At 53.1% G+C, this 24,469-nt stretch overlaps 2 protein-coding genes and 1 long non-coding RNA gene across 5 annotated transcripts; 1 reads left to right on the forward strand and 2 right to left on the reverse strand.

The window, feature by feature from the left end:
- Positions 1 to 890: 890 nt before the first annotated feature.
- On the reverse strand, positions 891 to 3,624 carry RPS19 (ribosomal protein S19). The gene is made up of 6 exons (XM_021004128.2): positions 3,522 to 3,624; positions 3,226 to 3,296; positions 2,849 to 2,949; positions 2,445 to 2,628; positions 1,501 to 1,555; positions 891 to 960 (listed from the first exon to the last, which is right to left on the reverse strand). The coding sequence occupies exons 2-6, from the start codon at positions 3,294 to 3,296 to the stop codon at positions 934 to 936; spliced, it is 438 nt and encodes a 145-aa protein (XP_020859787.1). The 5' UTR covers positions 3,522 to 3,624; the 3' UTR covers positions 891 to 933.
- A 51-nt stretch (positions 3,625 to 3,675) lies between these two features.
- Positions 3,676 to 12,446, forward strand: LOC110220131 (uncharacterized). Of its 3 annotated transcripts, XR_013482625.1 has the most exons (4): positions 3,677 to 3,770; positions 5,070 to 6,138; positions 11,414 to 11,532; positions 12,107 to 12,446. It is a non-coding gene; the product is annotated as an uncharacterized LOC110220131 (long non-coding RNA). The 3 variants fall into 3 exon arrangements; XR_013482624.1 differs by having other exon boundaries at positions 3,676 to 3,770; positions 11,417 to 12,446; XR_013482623.1 differs by having other exon boundaries at positions 11,414 to 12,446.
- Positions 12,447 to 12,773: 327 nt separating this feature from the next.
- DMRTC2 (DMRT like family C2) lies at positions 12,774 to 23,677 on the reverse strand. Its single transcript, XM_021004025.2, has 9 exons — positions 23,514 to 23,677; positions 17,697 to 17,906; positions 17,135 to 17,265; positions 16,722 to 16,801; positions 16,350 to 16,509; positions 15,958 to 16,084; positions 14,032 to 14,092; positions 13,452 to 13,632; positions 12,774 to 13,017 (listed from the first exon to the last, which is right to left on the reverse strand). The coding sequence occupies exons 1-9, from the start codon at positions 23,573 to 23,575 to the stop codon at positions 12,896 to 12,898; spliced, it is 1,134 nt and encodes a 377-aa protein (XP_020859684.1). The 5' UTR covers positions 23,576 to 23,677; the 3' UTR covers positions 12,774 to 12,895.
- Between the last annotated feature and the right edge of the window lie 792 nt (positions 23,678 to 24,469).

Here is a 24,469-nt window from a genome sequence, read left to right on the forward strand (position 1 = left end):
CTGAGCCTGGGGTAGAGCAGTAGGTTAGGGGTCTGGGCTTGCCAAGTGCTTGGGCTGCTCATCCAGGCAGAGCTAGAGCTGCCCAGGGTCACCAACCAGCATGGACCCATGCTCCAGGTAGCTCTAAGTGGGCACCCCAGGGCCTGGGTTACGTCTACCCTGGCCAGCACCCAGGCCCACCTGATGCCCGCCTGCCTCCTGGGAAAGCCCAACCTGGTCACTCTCCAGCTAAGGGGTGATCCTACCTAGGTACACAGTGTCCATCCAAGGTGGAATTTAAACACAGGGTGACTGCAGAGCCAACACCGCCCACAGCGTCCCTCACCCCCTCCCTCAGTCACGCCTGTAGCCAGAGGCAGCACTAGGGACTCCTGGTTGAAGGCCAGGAAACCCAGGCCCACAGAAGGGCCTGGGAGAGGGAGAGATGTCCAAGGCTGCCATTCCTGAGAAGAGGCAGTTTCCTGTGCCCACACCCCACCCCGCCCTTTACAGGGGCAGAGGGCACCGCTGGGCTCTGCTCCTGGGCCCACGGCCTCCTGTCAACGTGAGGGGGCTGACACTCTGCTCTGTTGACATAACCTCAGGGCCAAGTCCCTTCCGGCTAAGATGCTGGGGGTGGTATCCAAGAAGAGCCACCTGGCTGACCAGTGGCAGCAGGGACCCCCAGGGCCTTGGCGGGGTTCCAGCCCGATGCCCCTGACAGCATGTTCTTGGCTCTCAGCCAACGTGGCAGCTGAAGGTCAGATGGGGACACGGGCAGATGGGCGAGACGAGCCCCCTGACCTGGGACGAAGCTCGACTTCCAGCCCCGGTCACCCAGTGTCCATATGCTCCACCCTCAGACCCTCTAGGTGAGAATCCCTGGCTGATGAAGACAGGACCCAGACAGGTTACGAACAAGGCAATTTATTAACGAATCTGGTGTGGTTTGTCCTAATGTTTCTTGTTGGCAGCTGCCACCTGGAAGAGAGAAGAGCACCATAAGGGTGGGGGCTCAGGCAAGCCCGGCCTGTGCTGCCCCGCCCCACCACCCAACACAAGGACCTTGGACTACCAAGCTCCAGGCCGAGCAGAGCAGAAAGGGGAGCCCTGTAACCCAAGCCTCCTGAAGCCCCCCCCTGCCCAAGAGCTCTGGGCACCATCAGACCAGCCTGCCTAACCTAGGCACAGGGCACCCTGGCCTACTGCCCTCCCACCACTCCCCTGGGAGCCCTGAGGGAAGAGGCGCCAGCCTTAGGACCCCGCAACCACCACACAGGCCCTTCTGAGCCATGGTGGCACCTTTTAAACCCACTCTGAGCACACAAGGAAAATAAGAGGCCAGGTACCAAAGGCTCTAACCCAACCAGACCAGCATAATGACGGTGAGAATGAAGGAGAGCTGTTGACCCTTGGCTTAGAGATCAGGCAGGGTAACTAGGATTCCCTTTGCAACTCCATGACTCCAAACACGGACAGGGGGATGCCCTCAGTGCACCAGCCCCCTTTCTCGGACCTCACCTGTCCGGCAATTCTGTCCAGGTCTCTCTGTCCCTGAGGTGTCAGCTTCCGGCCCCTGGGGGGTAGACAGGGAGCAGGTTAGGGCCTCACTCAGAAGGCATGGGAGGCTGGGCTGCAGCCCCACTCCTCCCCCCAAGGGTTTCCAGTCAGCCCCAGTGAGGACCTACAACCCTGATCCTGTTCAAGCCATTCAGGCCCAGCACCCGCTGACGGGGTGTCAAAGAGCTCTCGGAGGGAAAAAAAATCAATTGGGAAAAGTTAACGAGCAGCCTAATGAGAGCTGACAGTCACTAAATTACCTTCCCAGAGCCCCCAGCACTGCCAGCAGAGAGGTCGGGTGAGCCATCGCTGTTTGCTTTGCTCAGAACCTTGACAACCCCCCTGGGGGGGGGCAGGATCTGGGGATAAATGTTCGGCTAGTTTGGGGCCAGGGGTTACTGAGCCCAGCCTTGTGGAGGGATGTCTCCCCTGCTTTCCAAAGTAACTGTACAGGCACCACCGGCTTCTGGCTCAGAGGCAGCCTGGCAGTGGATCACAATCAGGAAGACCTGGGTTCTAATGCCACATCAGACTTCAGCTAAGAGACTGAGCAGGTCGCTCAAGGCTCCTCTTTAAAGCGAAGGAACAGGTCGGGATCTGGGCTCAGCCGAGGAGAAGCCGGCTCAAGGCAGTCACCCCTTACTGCCAACGGCTGTTTGTGTTTGTGGGGATGGGGGTGGAGAAGACTCAGCCAGAGAGACAAGGAAGAACAGGCCACCAAGATCGAGCACTTAACTAAATCCACAACCTCGGGAGACTGGGGACAGACAGACCCGCCCTGCACCCAACTACCTCCTTGATTCAGCGCTGGAAAATTAAAGGCCTAGCCCACCTGCTCCGTCTGAGTTTGCTGATGAGGAAACTGAGGCAGGCTAGTCAGGCGACGTTCCCATCCACCCTCTTACCCGTCCTGGTCCTTCTCCACCATCTTGAGGCCTTCCAGGGCTTGCAGGACCCTCCGGGCCACGCTCTTGGAGCCTCTGCTGAAGTGGCTGGGCATGACCCCATTGCGCTGGCGCCCGCCATAGATCTTGGTCATGGAGCCCACGCCGGCACCGCCCCGGAGGTACAGGTGGCGGGCTGTGGAGGCTGGGGACAGGCGGCCTGGGGTTGGTGGTGGGGGTCCCAGGGCCCCTACCTCCGCAGCCTGGCTTCCAGTGCCCAGCCCCTGCTCCCCCCCCCACCCGGCCCCGGGACAGGGCCAGGCCTCCTCTGGGCCGGGAGCCCAGGACCAGCCCCCCCACCCGGCCTGCTGACCCAGCCCAGAAGCCCAGGAGGCAGGCAAGATCTGAACCCAGGTCCCACTCACCGGCCCGGGTGTAGAACCAGTTCTCGTCGTAGGGCGCCAGCTCCTTATGTTTGGCCAACTTGACTGTGTCCACCCATTCGGGGACTTTCAGCTTCCCTGACCTGGGGGGAGGGGGGTGTCAGGCCGTGGGTCGCCCCAGGAAGCGGCAGAGACCCCCCTCCCCCACCCAGTGCGGGAACACAGCAGGCACCTAATAACTGCAGGGTACCCCGGGCCCCGCCGCGCCCCCTCCCCAGGCTGGCTATCTAAGGCGATCCCGCCCAACTTTAGCGGCCGCGAGGTTCGTCCGCTCGCTTTACGACGGGGGAAACTGAGGCCCGGCGGTGGAGGGACTGAGCCCGCCCGGAAGCGGACGAGGGGGGAACTGAGGCACTCACTTTTTCAGGAAGGCGGCCAGGGCCCGGACGAACTCCTGCTGGTTCACGTCCTTCACCGTGACTCCGGGCATCTGCGGGGGGCGGACGCAGCAGTAGGTGGGCGGCGGGGGCGCAGCCGGGGACCCCCGCCCGCCTCAGCCCCGGGCCCGGGCCGTCCGCCCCCGCGGCCCCCACCCGCCGGCGTCCCACGTGGGGAAGGCCCCACGCGTCCCACTCCCCGCCCGGCCACTCCCCGCCGCCACCCCGATTCCCCCAGGAGCCCTCCGGCCCCGGCTCCGGCCACAGGCACTACTCACCGTGCGGGCTCCGCGCGGCCAGCCAGGGGAAAGGGAGAAACAGGGCTTCCCGGCCGCACAAGAAGGGAGCAAAACGTCGCGAGAGCCGCTAGTCCCGCTCACCCCCAGGTCTCGCGATAACGGACCGCGCTTTATTCCCCAGAGCCGGGCGGAAGTGGCTTCTTCGGCCCCGCCCCTTCCCGCCCGGCTTCGCTAGTGAGGGCGGAAGTGCTTCGGACAGTACCAGGCGTGTGCGACTCCGCGCGTCACGTAAGTCCCCTGGGCCCAGAACCCCGCACGTGGCTCGGCATCCCCTGCCTCCGTGCCTTTGCCCACGCTGGCCCCTTCTTGCCCACCGGCTCCTAGCCGGATCCTTTTCTTCCTCCCTCCCTCAGCTTCTTGAAGCCTTATGCTGCTCGCCCCCCCACCTCAGATGACCTTATTCTGAGGATCAGTTGGTAAAGCACTTGGCAGCGCCCCTGGCACACAGAAAGCGCTGTATAAAGGCTTATTCCCTCCCCTTCCCTTGTATGCCTATGTAAATGCTAGCTATTAGTGTTTCAGGGCTAAAGGTATCCACCACGCCCCAGCCTGGAGTCAGGAGGACTCATATTCCTGAGCTCAAATCACATGAGCTGTGTGACCTTAAAGTCACTTCATGCTGTCTGCCTCAGTGTCCTCATCTGTCAAATGAGCTGGAGAAGGAACCGGCAAACCACTCTGGTATCTCTGCCAAGAAAACCCCAACTGGGGTCACAGAGGGTCGGATGCGACTGAACCACGTCAGTGTTGTTATTACTCATTTGGGCGCGTGTCCTGTCCTCCCCCTCATGGGGTTGGGATCTGGACCCAGAAAGAAAAACCCTGGACTTTCCTGTGGCCAAGTGTCTGGATTTCCCCTGAGGCTATAATCCCCACCACTGGCCCCTTTGTTATTGTCTACGACTCACCTCCCAATTCTCTCACCCTTAACCTAGCCTAGCCCTCCATTGTCTTACCTCCCTATGGCCCCTGGCCACTTGCCACCCTTAATCCTAGTTAGGCTCCAGTCTCCCTTGGCCTGGTGGTCCAGTCCTGGGCAATCCATTGCTTCACAGTCCCCTCTGACTCCTTGGCCACTCCTAGATCCCTCCCACGCTCTTTCCATATGTAAGGGCCATCTTGCCTCCATGAAGGTGCTCAGATTCTCATAATCTAGCCAGAGCTCACGGGTGCTCAGATTCCTGAAGGGTCTGGCTGATATGGCGGATCTTTCACAAACCAACTGGCTGAAAGAAGGCTTGAGTCGAATTCTTTTCGGCAGGACCTGCGTGTTGTGATTTTGGGGTCCCAGCACCCCTAAACCTCCCCTGTAGACTGTATGCCTCTTGTGGGCAGGGACAGTCTTCTTTTGTCTCCTGTCCCAGGGCTCAGTCCATATTTATTGATTGGTTAATGAGATTTCATTTGAGCCTCACACCAATCCTGTGACTATAGGCGCTTGTGGGGAAATGGGCTGACTGGGCTGCCTTTGCTAGACTCACTCTCTGATCTCAGCCCTTAACACATGGGCATTCATCTGTCCTCCAGGCCGTGGAGACAGCAAAGACAGACCAAAGTGACTTTGCTAAGATGGCGGCCCTTCACCTGTTGATGTCCTTTCTCTCGGTCAGGTACGCTAGCTGCTAGGGTCCTAGGCCTCTCCATAGAAGAGAAGGGTGCAAAAGACTAGTAAATCTTGTCACTGCAGACTTCCAGGGTGGGGGGTTACTTCTCCTCCTCTTTCCTCCTCTCCCACATGATTCATCCTCCTCAGGAGACTCGGCTTGGCTCATGCTTTGTTACCTCTCCGTCCCCTACTCGTAAGGTTCTCTTCCTGAACTTCCCCAAATAACACATTTACATTTTATGCAAATTATTATGCAAAAATTAATGTTTTGTGATTATTTTATAGTCAGTTGAATTTATCAAATAGTTTTGAGGGTCTGGGCTCCTTTATAAACTAAGCTGCCTCCTAACATACTTGGCTGACTTGGAGTCAGGAAAGGTGGGTTTGAATCTTGCCTCTACAGAGTTTAACTCACTGGTACTTTCTATGTGTTGGGACGGGGTGCTAAGTAAGCCCTGGGCGTACAGACAGACCCTGTAGTGCAACTATGTGCAAAGATGGGGGCCGCTACGGGGCGCCATAGTGCACAGCGGGCCTGGAGTCAGCGAGACTCGTCTTCCTGAGCTCAAATCTGGCCTCTGACACTTAGCAAGCTGGGTGACACGGAGCAAATCACTTCACCCTTGTTTACTTCAGTTTTCTCATCTGGAGAAGGAAATAGCAAACCTCTCCAGTATCTTTGCCAAGAAAAACCCAAAATGGGGTCACAGAGTTGGACGTGACTGAAAGACAACTGACCAACAGTGAGAAAATGTACAGACAAGATATAGACAGGGTAAATTGGGCATGGTCCTGAGAGGGACAGCTCTAGAATGAAGGCTTCCCGGACACGGCGGGTCTTTAGCTGAGACCCAAAGAGCACCAGGTATCCAGAGGCAGAATGAGGAGGCGGTGAACTCCCGACATAGGAGCCACCGAGGAAGAGACCAACCGTCCCGCTGGAGGCCAGTGCCCTGGATCCCCGAGTACTTGGAGGCAGCGATGTAAGGGGTAAGAAGGCTGGAAAGGGAGGGGGGCTGGGGTACAAAGGGCTTTAAAAGAAGCCAGCCAGCGTTCTATATTCCACCGTCCTGCCGAAAGGGAATTGATCAACAAGGGTGCAGCACACTCAGACCTGCACCTTTTTTCGAGAAATGTTTGCCCTCTTGGCTGCCTTAATTTTGGGTTATGTAGGCTCGCTTTAGAGTAGGCATACTTAGCCTGGGGCCCATGAACTTCATAAAATAAAGGGGTGGGGTGTGTTTGCTAGCCATATTTCAATAGAATTGATTTCCTTGGGAATCCTGGGTATTTTATACATTTAAACACACTTTTCTGAGAAGGGGTCCCAAGGCTTCCCCAGACTGACTGCCCAAGGGCTGCAGGGTATGAACGAGGTTAAAAACTTCTGACTTCCAGTGTTTCATGAGTCCAAATCGAAGGATTCTCTACTGATCAGTACTTTCCAAACTTTATGTAGAAAAGCCCTCTTCCTTTTTAAGTTAATAGATTTAAGCAGCTAAGGTGGAGCTGAGTTCAAATGCGACCTCTCTATATGATCCTAGGCAAGTCACTTAACTTTGTTTGCTCCAGTTTTCTGGACTGTATAATGGGGATAATAATAGTACCCGCCTTCTAGGGTTGTTGTGAAGGTCAAGTGAGATAATATTTGTAAAAAGTTCACAGAGCCTGGCACACGGAAGACACTTCCCTGCGTGTAGCACCCAGGGGAGTACTGTCTCACACCTGAGGGCCCAGAATGGCTACCTTGGGTCCTCATTCACCTAAAATGCTGGCCTGTGAGTGCCCACCGACATTGCACGCTGTGTCACCCTCCGCTTTAGATGCCAGGGGATGCCATCAGCCGCTCTCACAGGGCCTTCCTCTGGCTGGGCGGATACTCTGTGGGGCAGGTCACCGTCTCCTCGAGATGAGAGCCGGGCACGTTGTTGGGCGGCACCAGGACACGCTGGTGTCACCCAAGCGCTGTTGATCTCAAGGGCCACTCTGGCCAGCTTCAGTTGGCTTGGGGTGGTGGTCCTCCGAGTGTGATTGGAGAACCCCTAGGGATCTCAGGGCATCTGCAGGGTCAAAACTATTTTCACAATAATGCTGAGATATTTAAATTTTGAATACAATAAATCTCAATAGATAGAACCCTCATAAACAAAAGCCCTTTGGGGGTCCTCCATAATTTTCAACAATAAGAATACTAGCTAACATCTATATAGCATTTACTGTGCACCAGGTATTGGGCTGAGTGCTTTGCAATTATTATCTAATGTGGTCTTCACAATCACCTTGGGAGGGAGGTGCTATTATTATGCCCATTTTACAGATAAGGAAACTGAAGCAAATAGAAGTTAAGTGATTTGCCCAGGGTCACAGAGCTGGGAGGGACTGGAACACTGAGGGCCTGGTGCTCTTCCCCTTGGCTACCTCACTGTCAAAAGGAGACCCCAGACTGAGAAGCTTTGAGAACTGCTCTGCTAGGACAGAGGGGCAGGAAGTGTGTCCTGCTTAAGGGCAGACCAGATGGCTCCGGCTCTTCGGCACTATTCACCACACCCAGCTGACAAAAGCCAGAGAGCGTGCCCCCAGGCTGATTCGGGGTTTCTCCTCAGATGTCTCCTGGGAATCGGTCTGCTAGTATTTATTAAGCCCCTACTGCATGCCAGGCACTGTGCTAGGCACTAGGGATGCAAAGAAAGGCGAGACAGACCCTGCTCTCAAGGAGCTCCCCGTCTAATGGGGAACACAGGACACAAACAACTGTGGACAAACATGATTGGGGGTAGTGGAGGAGAGAAGGCACTAAGATTCCGGAGCCTGGGAAAGGCTTCTTGCACAAGAGGGGCTGTTTTTGGCCTTTGTTTTTGAAGAAGACCAGTAACCTCACCAGTGGTGTCTTGACTCACGTGTGAATTGTATATGAGTGAGGCAGAGCAGCACCAAGTCAGCAGCTCACTGTCTCCTCCAGAGTCATCGAAGTCCAGAGGCAGGACAAAAGTCCAGACCACAGGTGATGGCCAGCGACGGCCTGTCTTAACTGGGGTCCTTCCCAGGTCCCTGTTTGTCTGAGGCAAAGCCCATTCAGTGACTGAGGGCTGGGTAAGAACTGAGACAAACCATGCCCTGATTTGGTAGTTGATACTTAAAGGAAGCCAGAGGAGCCAGGAGATGGGGAGGAGGGGCAGGAAGAGTAAGACAGTTCTAGGCACTAGAAAATGCTGGAGTGTCCCGTGGAGGAATGGAACGGAACGGGGTGTCACTGAATCCCCAGATCTATGAAGGGGAGAAAGGTGTGAGCAGGCTGGAAAGGGAGGAAGGGGCCAGGTTATGACGGGCTCGGAACGCTGAGCAGAGGGCTTTCTATTTGATCTTGGTGGTGACTGCATGGGGAATTTAGTCAGGCCTAATGGAGGATGAATCGGAGTGGAGGGGAACGAGAGGAGACCAACCCAAAGGCTCTCAGTGTCATCGGTCCCCTTCCAGAACCAAGGACCACCACCGACAACACCAGTCTCAGTAATCTGGGCTTGAGGGCATGAAGGTGGCTGCCATGTCAGGGGAGAAGCTAATGTGATGCATAGTCAATATCAACTTGCTTGCCTTCTCAAGGAAGGGGGAGGCAGAGAATTTGGAACTCAAAAATTTAAAAAAATGAATTAAAAAAAACTCTTTACATGTAATTGGGAAATAGATAATGAAATTTAAAAATATTGTAAAAAAGAGTTGTAAAATTAAAAACTACCTGACTTGGCCACTATGGCGTGAGAGAATGAGGAGTCAAGGATGATGCTTAGGCTGCCTGTGATTACTTTGACGTAATAGGTAGGGGGTGTTCAGGAGGGCCGGCACCTCTGGGGTGGGGCTGCCATGCCCATGGCAGGGCTGATCTTCTGCCTTTGGTGTCCGCCTGTCATCACTCAAGAAGCTGTGGCATATGCAGCGGCCATACCCTGGCAAAACTGTCCTGGCAGGTGGGCCAAACCAGACGGATGATAATCAAGGGGTGTTACCCACTGGGGACTTAGAGGATGTCCATCCCAAGCATGTGAGGAGTTCCCCTACAGGGTGAATGAGAACAGTCTGTTCCGACAGCCATGAAGGCAGCTGAAGCAGGCACTGTGAAGTGCTTAGAGCTTGGTGAGACATGGAAGATGCCAATGCCATGCCAGGCCGTTGCCAGCTGCCTTAGCTTTTGTCCTGCCACTGGACTTGATGACCCTGGCAGAGAGTCTGTGCAGCTCTGCCGCTCTTCAATCCAATTCAAGTTAAGACATCACCCCGTGTTGTCAGCGGTCCTCTTCAAAAATGAAGGATGAATAACAGGACGTTAGAAAGAGGGGAAGACATCTTCCTGGCTTCAAATCTGGCCTCAGATACTTCCTAGCTGTGTGACCCTGGGCAAGTCACTTCACCCTGTTTGCCTCAGTTTCCTCATCTGTAAAATGAGCTAGAGAAGGAAGTTGCAAACCACTCCAGTATCTCTGCCAAGAAAACCCCAAATGGAGTCACAAAGAGTTGGACATGACTGAAAAAATAACTGTACAAGGTCTGGGAGGACAGAAAATGAGCTTTGCTTTGGACATGTTGAGTTTAAGATGCCCACAGAACATCTGGTTCTGATTGGTCTAATTGACAATTGAAGATATGAGATTGGAGGTCAGGGAGAGGTCAGGACTAGACAAATAGATCTGAAAGTCATCTGCATAGAAGTAATATTTGAAGTCATGGGAACTGATGAGATTACCAAGAGAAACAGGGAGAAGAGAAGGCCCAGAACAGAGCCTTAGGGAACACTCACTGTTATAAGGAAGTTGTGGATGAAGAGCCCGTAATGGAGACAGAGAAGAATCAGTCAGATATGTGGGAGGAGAACCAGGAGACAACAGAGTCACCAAAATCTAGAGAGAGTACCAAGGAGAAAAGGGCGATTGGCAGTCAAAGGCATTGAAAAAGTCAAGAAGAATGGGGGTTGGAAAAACTCCATTTGATTAGGTGATTAAAAGATTTGGAGAATGCAATTTCAGGTGAATAACAAGGTTTGAAGCCAGACTGTGGAGCTAAGAAGGGAATGAGAGAAGGGACTTATTAAAGCTGAACTGTTTACATTCCTACATGGAAAGATGATATTTGTAAGTCATGAGATCTTTGTCAGTGTTAGAGTAGTTGGAGGGAATATATATAGACAGAGGGCACAGGGTGAGCTGAATATGAAGGCATGATATCTAAAAAAAAAATTAAGGGGTGAGAGAGGAATGTACTGGGAGAACGAGAAAGGGAGAGGTAGAATGGGGTAACTTATCTCATGAAAGAGACAAGAAAAAGCTTTTACAGTGGAGGGGAAGAGGGGGGAGGTGAGAGGAAATGAGTGAATCTTACTCTCATTTGTGTATGGAAATCTATCTTACCCTATAGGGTAAGGGAGGGGCAAAAAAGGGGGGAAGGGAATAAGAGATGGGGGGATGATGGAAGGGAGGGCAGATTCGGGGAGGGGAGAATCAGAAGCAAACACTTTTGAGGGGGGACAGGGTCAAAGGGGGGATAGGATGAAGGGAAATATAGTTAGTCTTTCACAACATGACTATTATGGAAGTGTTTTGCATGACTTTGCATGTATAACCTATATTGAATTGCTTGTCTTCTCAATGAGGGTGGGTGGGGAGGAGGAAAGAGAATTTGGAACTCAAAGTTTTAAAAACGAGTGTTAAAAATTGTTTTTACGTGCAACTGTGAAATAAGATATAAAGGCAAAGGGGTATAGAAATATCCTGTCCTATAGGAAAATAGAAGGGGACGGGGATAAGAGAAAGGGGGGGTGATAGAAGGGAGGACAGATTGGGGGAAGGGGTATTCAGAATGCACACCATCTTGGGGTGTGGGGAAGGGAGAGATGGTGAGAAAATTTGGAATTCAAAATCTTGTGGAAGTGAATGGTGAAAACTAAAAATAAATTGATAAAAAAATTAATGTTAAAGAAGAGAATGAGGGGAGAGTGGCAGAAGTGACATCTGGGTGATGTGAGATGAGGGACAGAGAAGGAAAGGGAGCTCTCGGTGAATGGCCTCAGTTTTTTTTAGTGAAATATAAGGCAAGGTCTAGCTGAGAGGGTGGTGGTGGGGTGATAGGGAAGGGGCTTGAGGAAGGATGAAAAGGTTTGGAGAAGCTGTTGTGAGGGGGACAATTAGTTAGGGAGGTGTAAAGGGATCAGGCTTGGGTACCACACATTTGCAATTGGCCCAGGCAGGAGAGTTGTGTGATTTTCTCTGCCCTCATCCAGCAGCACAAGAGCAGGACCAAAGGCAGTGGGAGTAACCCAAGGCCGGGGTGTGTGGGGCAAGGGACGGGATGAAGTACACTTGAAGGAAGACAGCAACCAGTGCCAAGGGGACGACTTGGGTAAGAACTCAGAGGCGGGAGGATTGGAAGGAGTCCTCAGGGTGAAAAAGAGGGGTTGAGGCCTCAAGGCAGCTGAAGACGCCACTGACAAAAGAGCAGATGGTCTTGGCCACTTGGGGGCTGAGAGAAGGGCAGGGAGGGTCAGCAGAGAGCTCCACAGAGGCCCGAGGCTGCTGCCCCCACCAGTTGGCCTGGCTTTGCCTTTCATTCCATTGTCACTGACCAACCTGAATTTCCTTTTGTTGAAAAAAAGGTGGTGTTTAGGTAGGCGTTATACTTGGAAACAGCCGATGATTTTGGCTATAGCCTCATGCCCTCTTGAGAAGCCTGCACTAGGTGGGTCCTAGACATGGCACATGACAGGTGCCAATTACATCAAGCCCCGGCCTGATACAAAGCCTCCCAGATGAAATCTATAATCCCTGTAATTAGGTAACTCCTGCAGACAAGGTGGGGACCTTTGAGGGCCCCAGCCTCAGTCACGCTTCTGAAAGCACCCCTCCTCCAACAGTAGGAATAGCCATTCCTACTGATGCCCTGGTTAAGAGGACAAAGGGCACTCACTCCTGTTTAGGTCTCAGAGACGGGCACTGCCCCAGGATGGACTGACTGGTTGGGAGCCTCTGAGGATACGGCTTTCAGTGCCTGGAGCTACCCCCAAGATACCCCCAAGGTTGGCCAAGACCCTTGCTGGACCTGTTACATGTGGAAACTCCACATGTGCATCTGCGTGGCTGAAGAAAAGCATTATTCTTGAACGCCTGCCTCCGGTTAGAGAAGAGAATTTTCTAGACAACAGGACCCTGGAATCCACCATTTGGGGAGAGAAGGCCGTGAAGGCACACGTGCATGTGGGTTTTGTGCTTGTGGGTAATATACGATAATAACAAATGATAAACATAGTGTGCACTATATGCCAGGTACTGTGGTGAGCGCTTTATAATCATGGTCTCATCTGGTCCTCACAACAAGGTCCCTGCGAGGTGGGTGCTGTCCTTAGCCCCATTTTACAGTTGAGGACACTGAGGTAGACAGAGGGAAAGTGACTGCCCTAGGATGACAGAGACCGGAAGTGTCTGAGGGCACACCGACTCCAGGCCAGCTGCTCTGTGGCGCCCCCTAGCAGTGTGTCGACACATACACAGGGGTGTATAAGCAGGTGCCCACGTTGTACTGCAGCGGCATGTTTACAACCACACACTTTCATGCACAAGGCACACTTACACATTCAGACAGAAGGCTTCAGGTCAGGTCTCACAGCACTTTATTGGGGGGAAGGATCCTGGGTGAGGAGAAAAGCCCGCTCCATACCACGGCACACCAGCCGGCTGATTCCTCGTCCTGCTCGGAGGGGGCAGAGGCCTCAGCCCAGCAGGGAGATGGATCCGATGCGGCCAATGTGCAGGGCCACCGAGGGGGCCTGGCTGGGCCGCAGCAAGGACCCTTCTTCCTCAGCTTCCTTGTCTTCCCTGGGGGTAGCTGGGCCTGGGGGTGGGAGGGGGGTGGGTCCTCTCCTTCCGTGGGCCTCTCAGAGGCTGGCAGTGTAAGTGTAAGCATAGACAGAGGCCCAAGGTCACCCAGAGCTGGGATTAAAGACCAGCCCTCCTGGCTCTGGGCTCACAGCTCTCCCCCTCTGCTGCTCTTCCTCACCTCCTGGCCAGTGGCTTCCTGTTCCTCCAGCCTGGCTCAGATCCTACCAGCGCCTTGTTCCCCCACAACAGAGCACGGTTCTTCTGCTCCGCACTGCTCAGACTGGTATTCAAGGTCTCCCACCCCAAAGCAACTTCTCTTTCCCAATCTGGAACACCCTGTATCCCCAGACCTCTCTGCTTTGCCAGGCCTCCCTGGGTTCCTCCCGACTTCCCACTCAGAGTCTCTGCCCTCCCAGAAGCCCTCCCCATCCCAAACCACAACCGTACCTGAGGGGCTGCAAGGGCAGAGCAGGGTCCCCCGGGCAGGGGTGGGGGGATCCTCAGGAGGTGGCAGATTCCGAGGGGGAAGGGAGGAGTCCCTCAGGCCCACCAAGGCCTCAGCGGCTTCCCGCTGCAGCCGGTGCTCTTCGGAGGCTGACGCCCAGGCCAGGGTGGAGGCCCCTGGGGCCTAAGGAAGAAGGGGGGGAGGCAGAATTTGGCCTGAAACTCACACAGTGCCCCTCTCCCTCCCTCAGCCCCTCTGCTCTCCTTCGAGGTCCCTGCTCACCCTCCCTGGCCTCCAGTTCTTTCCCTTGGCTCTTCCCTCCCCCAAGGCCCCAGTCCTCACCTCCTTGGTCTAATGTAAGATCCCGTTTGGGGCAGACAGCAAGGCTGTCTAGCCCACATTTGCATCCCGGCCCCAGGCCCTCGAGGATTCAGATATTTGGGTACCCCTGCCCTAAGCCCTTGAGAAACCCCAGGTTTCCAGAATTCCAGCCTCCTCTTCCCCCAAGACCCAGGCATCAGCCCTGCCCCTCCCTGCAGGACCCAGACACCTGGGGCCACCACCCCCTTCCCCTCCTAGGACCTGGGGCTGCAGCAGCAGGGGGTCTGCGAGGCCACAGGGCTCAAGAATCAATGCTGAGCATCTGGAACAGGGAAGGAGCAAAGGTGAAGGGAAAGCTCAGAGTCAGGGCTGACTCCCTGCCCTCGCCCCCTACCCTTTTACATCCAGCCCCCTGCCGAGGCCCGTGAGCTGTCCTTTCACAAGGTCTTCCACACTAGTCTGATTCTCTCGGCTCACACAGCCACCACACAGATTCAAACTCTCGCTACCTCTTTTCTAGACTATCATCATGGCCTCCTAATTGGCCTCTCTGCCTCTGGTCTCTCTTCTTTCCACTTCATGCTTTACCCAACTACTAAAATAACCTTCCTTGTTAACACGTTGCTCCCCTGTTCCAAAACCCTTTGGAGGAAATACACCTCCCCAGTTTATCATTTAAGATCCCCCATGTGTCCCCCAGCTCCTCGAAAGCCAGCACTGTCTCTTCCCTTTCACTCTATTCCCAGTGCCTGGAACACAGCAGGTGCTTCATAAATGCTTAATGACTGACTCCACAATCTGTCTCCAATCTAGGCAGATGGGTAGTGCAGTGGACAGAAGTGCTGAGCTCTGAAGTCAGGAGGATCTGAATTCAAATTCAGCCTCAGATACTTGCTAGCTGTGTGACCCTGGGCTAGTCATGGCTCCCTGTGCCTCGTTTCCTCATCTATAAAATGGGGATAATAATAGTACCTGCCCCTCCCACCCCGAGTGTTACGAGGATAAATGAGATAATAATTATGAGAGCAGTTTGTAAACCTTAAGGCTCATGATGCATATTATTATAATCATTATCATCCAGTCTAATTTCACTTTACACCTGAGGAAACTGAAACCCAAAGGCATGCAGGGACTGAGCAAGGTCACAGCGAGGAAGGTGTAGTCAGGATTCGAACCCAGGTCCTCTGACCACCAATGATTTAGCACTTTCCCCTCTCCGCCACCATGGCTGGGGAACGTTGCCCATCCCTGCACCTGCTAAGGGGGCAGGCCTCAACACTGCCAGCCGCTTCTTTTACTGAGGAAGATGCTAAGACCCCAAAGGGAGAGGAACTGCCCAAGATCCCACAGAGAAACAGGGGCAGAGTCAGAAGGAGAAGCCAGGTTTTCTGGCTGTCCATCACTGCATGGGATGTGAAGTGTCCTTTCACTAAAGTCCCTCTGCCTCTGCGTATGGCAATTCCTCCTCCACTAACATTCACGAAGCCCCTGCCTGTGAGGAGTTTAACTTGGGGGGGGGGTGCAGCAGAGACACAGTACAGATGCAGCCAAATATACCCCGTACTGGGGTGTGACGGAGTGAAAGACAGCAGAGACTGGGCCCTGGGAAAACCTGCAGGGGATCAGGGGAGCTCCTGAAAGAGGGTCCTAAAGGCCACCCCTAGAGAAGACCCAGGCACAGGAGACGGAAGCTGTCCCCATCTAAGGCCCCGCTGGCCAGGGGGCATGGTCCAGGGAGGAAGATGTGGGGAGGAGGAAGGGATAGTGGTACCACAATGAGAAGAACTAACATGTATACGGCCCCTACTATGTGCCAGGCACTGGGCAGGACGCTTCACGACGATTATCTCATTGGATCCTCACAACAACCCTCGGAAGCAGGTACTATTATTATCCCCATTTTACAGATGAGGAAACCGAGACAGGCAGAGCTTAAGTGACTTGCCCTGGGTCATACAGCTAGAAAGCATCTGACAGGATTTGAACTCGGATCTTCTGCCCTCAGGTCCAGTGCTCTGTGCATGGTGGCACCACCAGCTGCCTACAGGGGCTGGTTCCTTCCTGGTCTAGATCCTATGGTCCACACTCACACATGCACGTGCATGCACACACACACACACGCACGCACGCACGCACACACACAGTCTCTCTTCTTTCCCACCCACAGCTCAGGGCCTCAGGACTCACGGCTGGGCCAGGTTGGAAAGCCCGGAGGGTTCCTCTGGCATGGCGGCCATCAGTAGCTGGCCCTGTCCTAGGCAGACTGGGAGGGCTCCGTGGTTGGCCAGGTAGAGGGAGGAGTCCGAGTCAAAGCCTGGTGCAGGTGGGCAAGGCGAGAAGGGGATGGGGTCAGCACTGGGGTCTCTTCCTGGTGGAAGCTGCTCCTGGTGCATCTAGCAGGCTTGGTCACAGCTCCTGCTCTCTCCAGCCCCTCCCTTCCTCTGCAGTCTCAGAACGGAATGGACATGCAGATGGTGGGGCCAGGGCTGGGGACTGATCCTCCCTCCCAGTCACTGGGGAATGGGTACAGGAGGACATGGGCCTCAATCCCCAACCCACCCCAATTCCCACTTTCTCACCAGGGAATGGGTGCAGGGCGACGCCAGGCTCCTGGTATAGCAGATGACACCGAAGTGGGGGGGACACTGACAGGGGGGAGGAAAGCCAGGGCCCAGGGTGCCAGGACAGCGGCACGGTGTCCAACGGCCTGCTTAGCAGCAAGGCCTGGGGGGTGCTGTCCTGGAAAGGCAATGGGCAAAGAGAGGTGGCTAGGAGTGAATAGGGACCAGCCTGGAGCCACGGTGGGAAGGGGTGGATGGTGCCCAAGCTGGGAATATGGAGGAAGGTAGAGAGGAACCAGACTGTGGTACAGAGCACAGGGTGGGCAGTGGCCAGGCTGGGACCCCAGAGGGAAGCGGAAGGGAATTATCTGGGCAGGGGGCCCACCTTACCTTTTCAAGGGGTATCAGCAGAGCCAGGGGAGCTCCTTGGAGGGCCCCCTCAGGCTGGGGGCTCACATTCTCCTTCCCAGCTGGGAATGACAGGAAACGTTTGTAGGAACCCCTCTTCTCAGATACCCACTCTCCCCTACCCCATAATTATAATCTCTTACAACCAGTCTGCAGTAGGCACTTCTGCCATGTCAAGGGGCAAACTTTATCACCCCCATTTTGGCACAGGGTGAGTGGGAACACTGGAGAGGGGAGGGACTCTGAAGTCCCAGTTAGCCAGTGACAGAGCCACGGCTGGGAGCCCAGGTGTCCGGCCTCCCGGGTCACTCTGCTCCACTGTCACGCTGTATCCAGCTCCCCCAGATTCCTTCTCGCCCCAGCATACCTCCTTCAGCCAGAGGGAGAACATTTACCAGGTGCCCGTGGGGGGGCAGGCCCCCGCTTTCCACGGTTGGAAATCTTTAGGGGGGCCGCCCTATTTTTCAGCTGGGCTTCCTGCTGTCTCCGAAGAGCCACTTGGGCAGCCATGACACGCCTTCGTTCCCTGAATGAGAAAGGGTCAAAGGTCAGTGGTCATTTAGGGCTTAGGGTTGAAAGGCATTCTTTAGTGTGGTCAGCTACGGTAGGATTCTGGGATTTGGAGTCACATGACTCATGTTCAAATTCCTGTTCTGCTACTTACTACATGTGTAATTGTCACCGATCCTCTTTGGGCCTTGGTTTCCCCTATCTGTAAGATGAGAGGGTTGGGAACAGATGCGCTCTCAGTTCTAACCAGTTCTAACTGCTACAATCTGTTGATCCTAAGACTTGGGATAAAAGCTGAAGTGATTTAATGGCAGGGGACAAAAGGCTGATGCCCTCAGGGAAGGCTGTGCCCCCCCCTTAGGACCCATATATAGGGGCAGCAGGCAAACAGGGAGCGCTTAGGGCATTAGCTCCCCCCAGGGATGAGAACGCTCTTGGGACACTCACAAGATGAGGATGCATTTATGACATTCACAGTCCCGGAAGAGGCACAGGTGCTTGTGGCCCTTGATAGCGGCAGTGATGCCATGGTTGCGGCAACGGGTACAGGTTGGGGCACGGCTCAAGGTCTGGCCGGCGGGGGGTGTGGCCCCATCTCCAGTGGTAGAGTCTGAAGGGCAATTCTGGACACCAGGTGCCCCATCTGCCTCCATGGAGCTGGGAGAAGATGAGGGAGTGAGGACAGAGGCCAAACCAGAAGGATCCTGGCCCAGCCATTCACCGAACCCTGGTGGGGTCATGTGGACGGTGGGGTCTCCAGCCACTGCCCCAATCCAGCCTACCCCCTTTTTGCCTCAGACACTCATACTCTCTCTGCATATACCTCCTTTCATACTTCTCCCTTTTCTTCAATCATGTTTCCTTATGTACCCCCTCCCCAGGTATTTATAATCAACCAGATAGTAGAATAAAATTATATCAGGATGGAATAATTATAACAACCACATAGAAACAGCATGACATATGGTATATATAACATTAATTCATTATAATTATAATAAAATAACAAAATTTCAAATATGTTTTTGGGCCTAGAGTTATAATTTCATTGATGTAGGAAACTCCCAGCATGGAAACCCCCTTCACTGATACAGGTGGCAACTCATAGTCTCAGCGAGTTACCTGAGGCCCTGATAGGCTGGGGCTGGGAGGGGGAGGGAGTAGTCTTAGCTGGTCCCTAAGTGACTTATCTGTTGTTACACACCTAGTGACTGTGTATGTTCCTGACTCCCAATCTGGCCTTCCATCCAAGACACTGTGTTACTGATACGTTTGTAATAGTTACTATTACAGTATAATGATCGGGGTATTTTTGTTGTTCCTTTGGACGGGAGCATAGAGAGACCTCCACCTCAATACTGGTCAGCACCCATTATTTCAGACACTAGCTCTGTGACTCTGGGCAAGTCACTTAACCTCTGTCTGCCTCAGTTTCCTTATCTGTATAATGGGGATAGCAATAGCATCTCCCTCCTAGGGTTGTTGAGAAGATGAGATAATATTTGTAAAGTATTATATAAATGATGACATTATTATTATTATTAGTCTTCCTAGTGAGTTGCCTGCAGCACTGAGGAGACATGCCCAGAGTCACACTGCCAATTGTGTGTGTGTGGTGTGTGTGTGTGTGTGTGGTGCCGTGGCTGACTTTTCTATCCACTATATCATACTGCCTCTAGATTGCCGCTAGCTGTGATATGATTTAGTTTTCTAATTATTATAATCCTCTCTGAATTGGCTGCCTCGTTAGGGCCCAGTAGTAGCACAGAGCTGGGGCTAAATGTGCTCACATGCAGCCACCATGCCATGAGCCCCTGGGTTTTTGAAGACTATGCCAACAGAACCCAAGCTTTGGGAGGGAGCTGTGTTTTACAATCTGATAGAAAAGGCACCGAATGTATATTCACGAGACCCAGTGACCTTGATTTAACATCTCTGGGCCTCAAGTTCCTTCATCTGTAAAACAAGGAGGCTGGATTGGACAATCGCAGAGATTCCTTGCAGCCTTTAATTCTAGGACTACAGCTCTAGTAGGAGAGCCTGTGGACCAGCCGAGCTAAGTGCAGAGATGAGATGTTCCTCACCTGAGGGAAGGAATTATCTAGCCCAGAGAGCCCATGAAGAAAAGAGAAGGATAAAACGGCCCTCAGGCCTCTGTGGCTCCCTCCCTTTGAGGCCTCAAGGACAACTGAGGAAGGTGGTAAAGGGGCAGGGGGTGAAGGATCACACAATTTTCAGACTGACCTGAAACCTTTATTTTACTGTTGCCGCTCTAAATGTGACATCTTTGCCCAGTGCTATGCAACGCTACTAGAGAGACCGAGTCATATGACGTGACATCCACGTGACAGCCAAAAGCAGAAGATGTGAGGAAGGTGCGGCTAAATGGAAAGGTGCTCACAGGTTCTCTCAGTGAGTCAGACACAGCAACTAATTTTGTTGTGCACCAAAAGGCACAGAGAAACACCGTGTGAGCTGTCATCTCACTCAGGGCCAGCCCAAGCCAAAGACCCTTCCGAAGACGGCTGTAGCATGTGTGTTAACACAAATCAAAGAGAATGAAAAAGTAGAGACAAAATGACAGAAACCACGATCCTGACCAAGTCCTCCAATTCAAGTATATACTGGAGACCCTCACGTGAGGGGGGCATGAGGAGAGAGGGCAGACCCCACACCAGAACATGCTGAGGTGTAAAAGCAACCACAGGTTTGCAGACTACTCAGAAAGATCATGGCCAAATATCACGAATATTTTCTCTAAGGAGACAGTTGGGAGACAGGTCAGAGACCACAAAACATCATAAAAAACTAAAATAATTATAGCTGGAGAGCAAATGACTGCTTATTTACATGGAGTCATTAAAAACCAGCTGTCTTGGTGCAGTCAGACATCAATCAGTTGAAGCACAGGTCAAAATCAACACCAAATTAAAAGAAAGGCTAAGATGAGAAGACACTGTTTGCAACTACAATAGCCCCAGCCTAACTTATTCTAACGAACTACTTTGACTGAAAAATAGGAAATGGATAAAGGTAAAGTTAGTGACTTTGATTATCACCATTTCTTATAAAAATGTAATGAAATAAAGCAGTGACCATAACATGGAGACCAAAAGAGCCCAGAAAACACCTCAGCAATTAAACATTTGTTCTCTTTGCCACCAACTTTAGGGAACAAGCTCATCTGCAAAACATGGAGAAGAATGGGGGAAAAAACGCATCACAGACATGGGGAAAAGCAAATTATGCACAGTCTCACCTCCCCAGACCAGTGAGAGGCAGTGAAGGGGAAAATGAATCTTCAGAAAGCCAAGCCAGATCGTCCCAAGAGCATTGAGAGATAAAAATGGGAGGATAAGAAATGGAAGCAAAATGGAGAAAGTGTCAGCATTCCTTTAGGGGTCTATTCCCATCTCTGATAGCAGTGGTCTCACTACACTGGGCTTTGTTACCATAAGAGCTCTGTGAGGAAGCAGAAAGGGTATCTCAGAAGAAGAAGGCAGAAGAAGAGACTGGACAGGACTAAGCACACAGAGAAGAAATCTGTGCTGAAGGTAACACAATTTTGTAAGCGCTGAAGGGATTGATTTTTGAGCTCTCAAAGAAGGGAAGACACCAAACAACTGGAAAAAAAATCTCAAATGGTATTATTACCAAAAAAGTCGAACGAGAAGGCATCAGCAACTACTGACCCATATGCCTACTTTCTCATCTCTATAAAATCTTTATGAGAATGAACTTCATGTATTGAGGGCATTCTTGATGAAAATCTGACAAGGAAAAAGGCAGGCTTTCACAGCCAATTTTCTATAGCAGACCACATCTTTACAGCTACACAATTGACTGAAAGACAGATAATACAAGGTCTCTCTGTGTTTACTGTTTGTTGATTATAAAAAGGCATTTGACTTGGTAGTGCAAAACTGCCTTAAAGGCTCTTTTCCAACAAGTGTAAGACTGCCATGCATATGTTAAAGTCTTATACCGTCCTTTAATAGACAGCCACAGGAATAACTTTGTTCAACAAATCATTAGTGATCAAATATCAACTAATCCATAAAAGAGTGTGACCTCCGCCCTCTAGGGGTGTTTGCCTCTATCTCGGAGACTACCCAGCTTGGAGTCTAAATAGAAGAAGAATCTCTTGGAGAGGATGAGCCCCTGCAGCTGCTCCTGTCATTGGCAATGACCTCCTTCTGATTGCATTAGGCTCCCCATTGCATTAATCAGATCCAGGAATACTCAAAAGAGATCGCCCTCACCATCCACAAAGGAAAAAAAATCAAACAAACAAGCGCATGAAGAATTTCTACTGCACAGACCATGGCATGCAATTGTAGGGGCAGTCCACTGGGTAGTCTCTCCGTATGTTTATCTTGGACAGGCACTGAAGAAGGATAATAAACTGGGCTGGGCACAGACAGGAGGAAGAATGTGGGCACTGAAGATGCTGGACAGTGCTCAATGATCTGAAACTGTTCCCTGACACAAAAAGCCATTTTTTTTAACACCAGGATGCTCTCAGTTGTGCTGTCTGTGAATCCTGAAAGGCCACAGCCCTCAAAGAGTAAGAATCCTGAGTGGCCTAAACAGTGGAATTGTGTGGTCGGAGAAAGGTGGGCTGGTCACGCAGCAGGAGAAAGATACCAGATGGACAGCCGTAATAGTGCCCTGGGATCTAGAGAATGAGAAGACCCAGAGAAAGGCCTCCGGGGCCTTAGGATCTCCTTGGCAGAGGACTGTGGGGCAGCACAATGCAAACAAGAAGTAGCGCCTATGCAGGTTTTCCAACCTTATCTCATTGTACAGGGGCAAAAAATCCCACAGGCCAAGAAACAGATGAATTTTGATCTGCACTGCTGGAGGGAGTACTCATATCTATGTGATCCACTGAAACACTGAAGTAAGAATGTACTAACAGCAGTATCAAATATAAAATAACAGAATAATGACATTTGTACTATCTGTCTCTAAGGAGTCTGGTGAATAAAGTGCTTTGTAAACCTTAGGTGTTAGAGAAACGTGATATTTGGGGCAGCTAGATGGCCCAGTGGATAGCGCACGGCCCTGGATTCAAGAAGACCTGAGTTCAAATGTGACTCAGAGCACATTTCTCCCCTTCCTCACAGACACTGTGAGAAGGTGGGCTGCAGGAGCATTCTCTGGAGCTGACATGCAAGGATGTCGGTTCTCTCCGCTGCCGTCACCATCACTTTCCATTCTAGGGGCTCACAATTAGAGTTATAAGAAGGGGGGTGTGGAAAGCCGGGGACGTGGGCGCCATGCCCTTGGGGGCGCCTCCCCAGGGCCCAGCAGCCCCTTGGCCAGACGCTCCCACCCGACCCCGGCAGCGGACCGGGCCAGGGGCTTACACTTACTGAGGGCAGCGAGCCGGCCCTTCGCGCCGCCCCGACCCTGCTGACTATGCCTCCTGGCTCCCTCCCGATCCCGAAACCATTCTTGCCGGAGAAAACTGAAACGAAAGCTGCCCAGCCGGCCTGTCGGATGGCTGCGCACCTCTCCCTCTCCTCTGCCCCCCCCCCGACCTCCCCAAGGCTCCCCGGTTTCCTCCCTCCACCAGAGTGCTAGCTCCCCAGGCCCGCAGTCTCCCCTTAGACCTTTAACCCTTGTAAGAATGGGCCAGGGTCCCCAAAGGGCTTTGTGTGCGTGGGCCATGGCTACCGACAAGGAAAGCCTCCCGGACTGCCAGGAGAGCAGCTTTGACCCGAGGGCCAGGCCCACGGGGCAAAGCCTGGCCTCGAGTGGGGGAGGGGCCCTCTTATGGGAGAGGCTGCTCCCAGGATCTGTTACTGTGTCACAATATGGCGGCACATTCCCTGTACTAGTTACATTTAAAGATGATTTAATAAATTACGCGATTATAATACAGACCAGCACACGGGGCAGAATAACAATAATGAGAAGAAATGGCTTCCCCCCTGGAATCAGGGAGGGGTCACCCCAAAAGAAGTCAAGGCACGGGTGGGGTTGGGGAGGATCGTGGGAAAGTGGAGGGGAAGAGAAGTAGGGGGGGATCCCCCAGAGGGAGGCGCAGTCAGCGGGGGGAGGGGCAGGAATCCCCCCAAGGGGCAGGCCGGAGTAAGGGGGGGGGTCACAGGGGAAGGAGCGGAATCAGGAATCACCGGGAAAGCCGAAGGGGAATGGGGGGGAGGGTCGCATTTCGTGACGGCATGGAATCATGGGTGGGAGAGGAATGGGGGAGGGGCGGGATGGAATCACGCGGGGCGTGGCCGGGCCACTTACCTCAGCCTCCGGGGGAGCGGGCTCGAGGGAGCCGTGGAGCCCAGAGCCAGGGGGCGGGGCATCGCTTCCCTCGCCTCCTTCCCGCCTTCCGAAGCCTCCACCAATCGCCTCCGAGCTCCGCCGCTGGCCAATGGGGCATCGAGTCGACCTTCCCTCTCTCCAGCTCTCAGACAATGGGGCCGTCGAGTTGAGTCAGTGGGGGAGGGGAAGGCTGAAGCTGAGCCGGCCAATGAGGCGTCGACAGCCGAGTTCGAACCTAGGCTGGCCCCGCCCCCGGGGGGGGAAGGGGTGGAGAGGAGCTAACTTTTATGGAGCAAAATTGTGAGGATTTTACAAATAACGATCTCTTTGCGCTCAAGACAAGCCCGGCAGGCAGGGGCTAGCGTTAGTCCCATTTCACAATGAGAAAACGGAGGCACAGAGAGACGTGACCTGCGGGGGGCGAGGGGGAGGGGCGGGGCTCACACAGCCAGTCAGTGGCTGAAGAATGACGAACTTGAACAAAGACCTGACCTTGGGGTCTCTCTGCTCCCCCCAAACCGCATGCTCTAACCACCCTGCCGCCTAGCCCCCTCTTATAGAATACTCTAATCATATGCCCATCATGATGTGGTATAGGATCACAACCCGGTGACACATTAGCGAATACATTAATTGCATTTACTGATAATTTGATGTAATAAATTATATTGATTGTAATACTCATTAGGACTCATGATAACTGATAATGAGAACAGTCCCTCCTCATCAGTCTGTCTCTTCTCCCCTACCCTCCTTCTGCCCTCTTGGGCAGGCAGGACTGGGCTTGGCGGGGGGGGGGGGGGGGGGGGGGGTCTGGCACGTGACTCCCCCCCCCCCCGGTCAGCAGGATGTCAGGCTGGGCATCACTCGGTGGGATCTCCCACGGCGAGCCGGGCCAAAGCTCCTAGAGAGTCTCAGCCCCCCTCTGCCCCTGC

This window comes from Phascolarctos cinereus, unplaced genomic scaffold (assembly GCF_003287225.1).
Source record: "Phascolarctos cinereus isolate Bilbo 61053 unplaced genomic scaffold, phaCin_HiC Scaffold_726;HRSCAF=1367, whole genome shotgun sequence".
In the NCBI taxonomy this organism is placed as follows: domain Eukaryota; kingdom Metazoa; phylum Chordata; class Mammalia; order Diprotodontia; family Phascolarctidae; genus Phascolarctos; species Phascolarctos cinereus.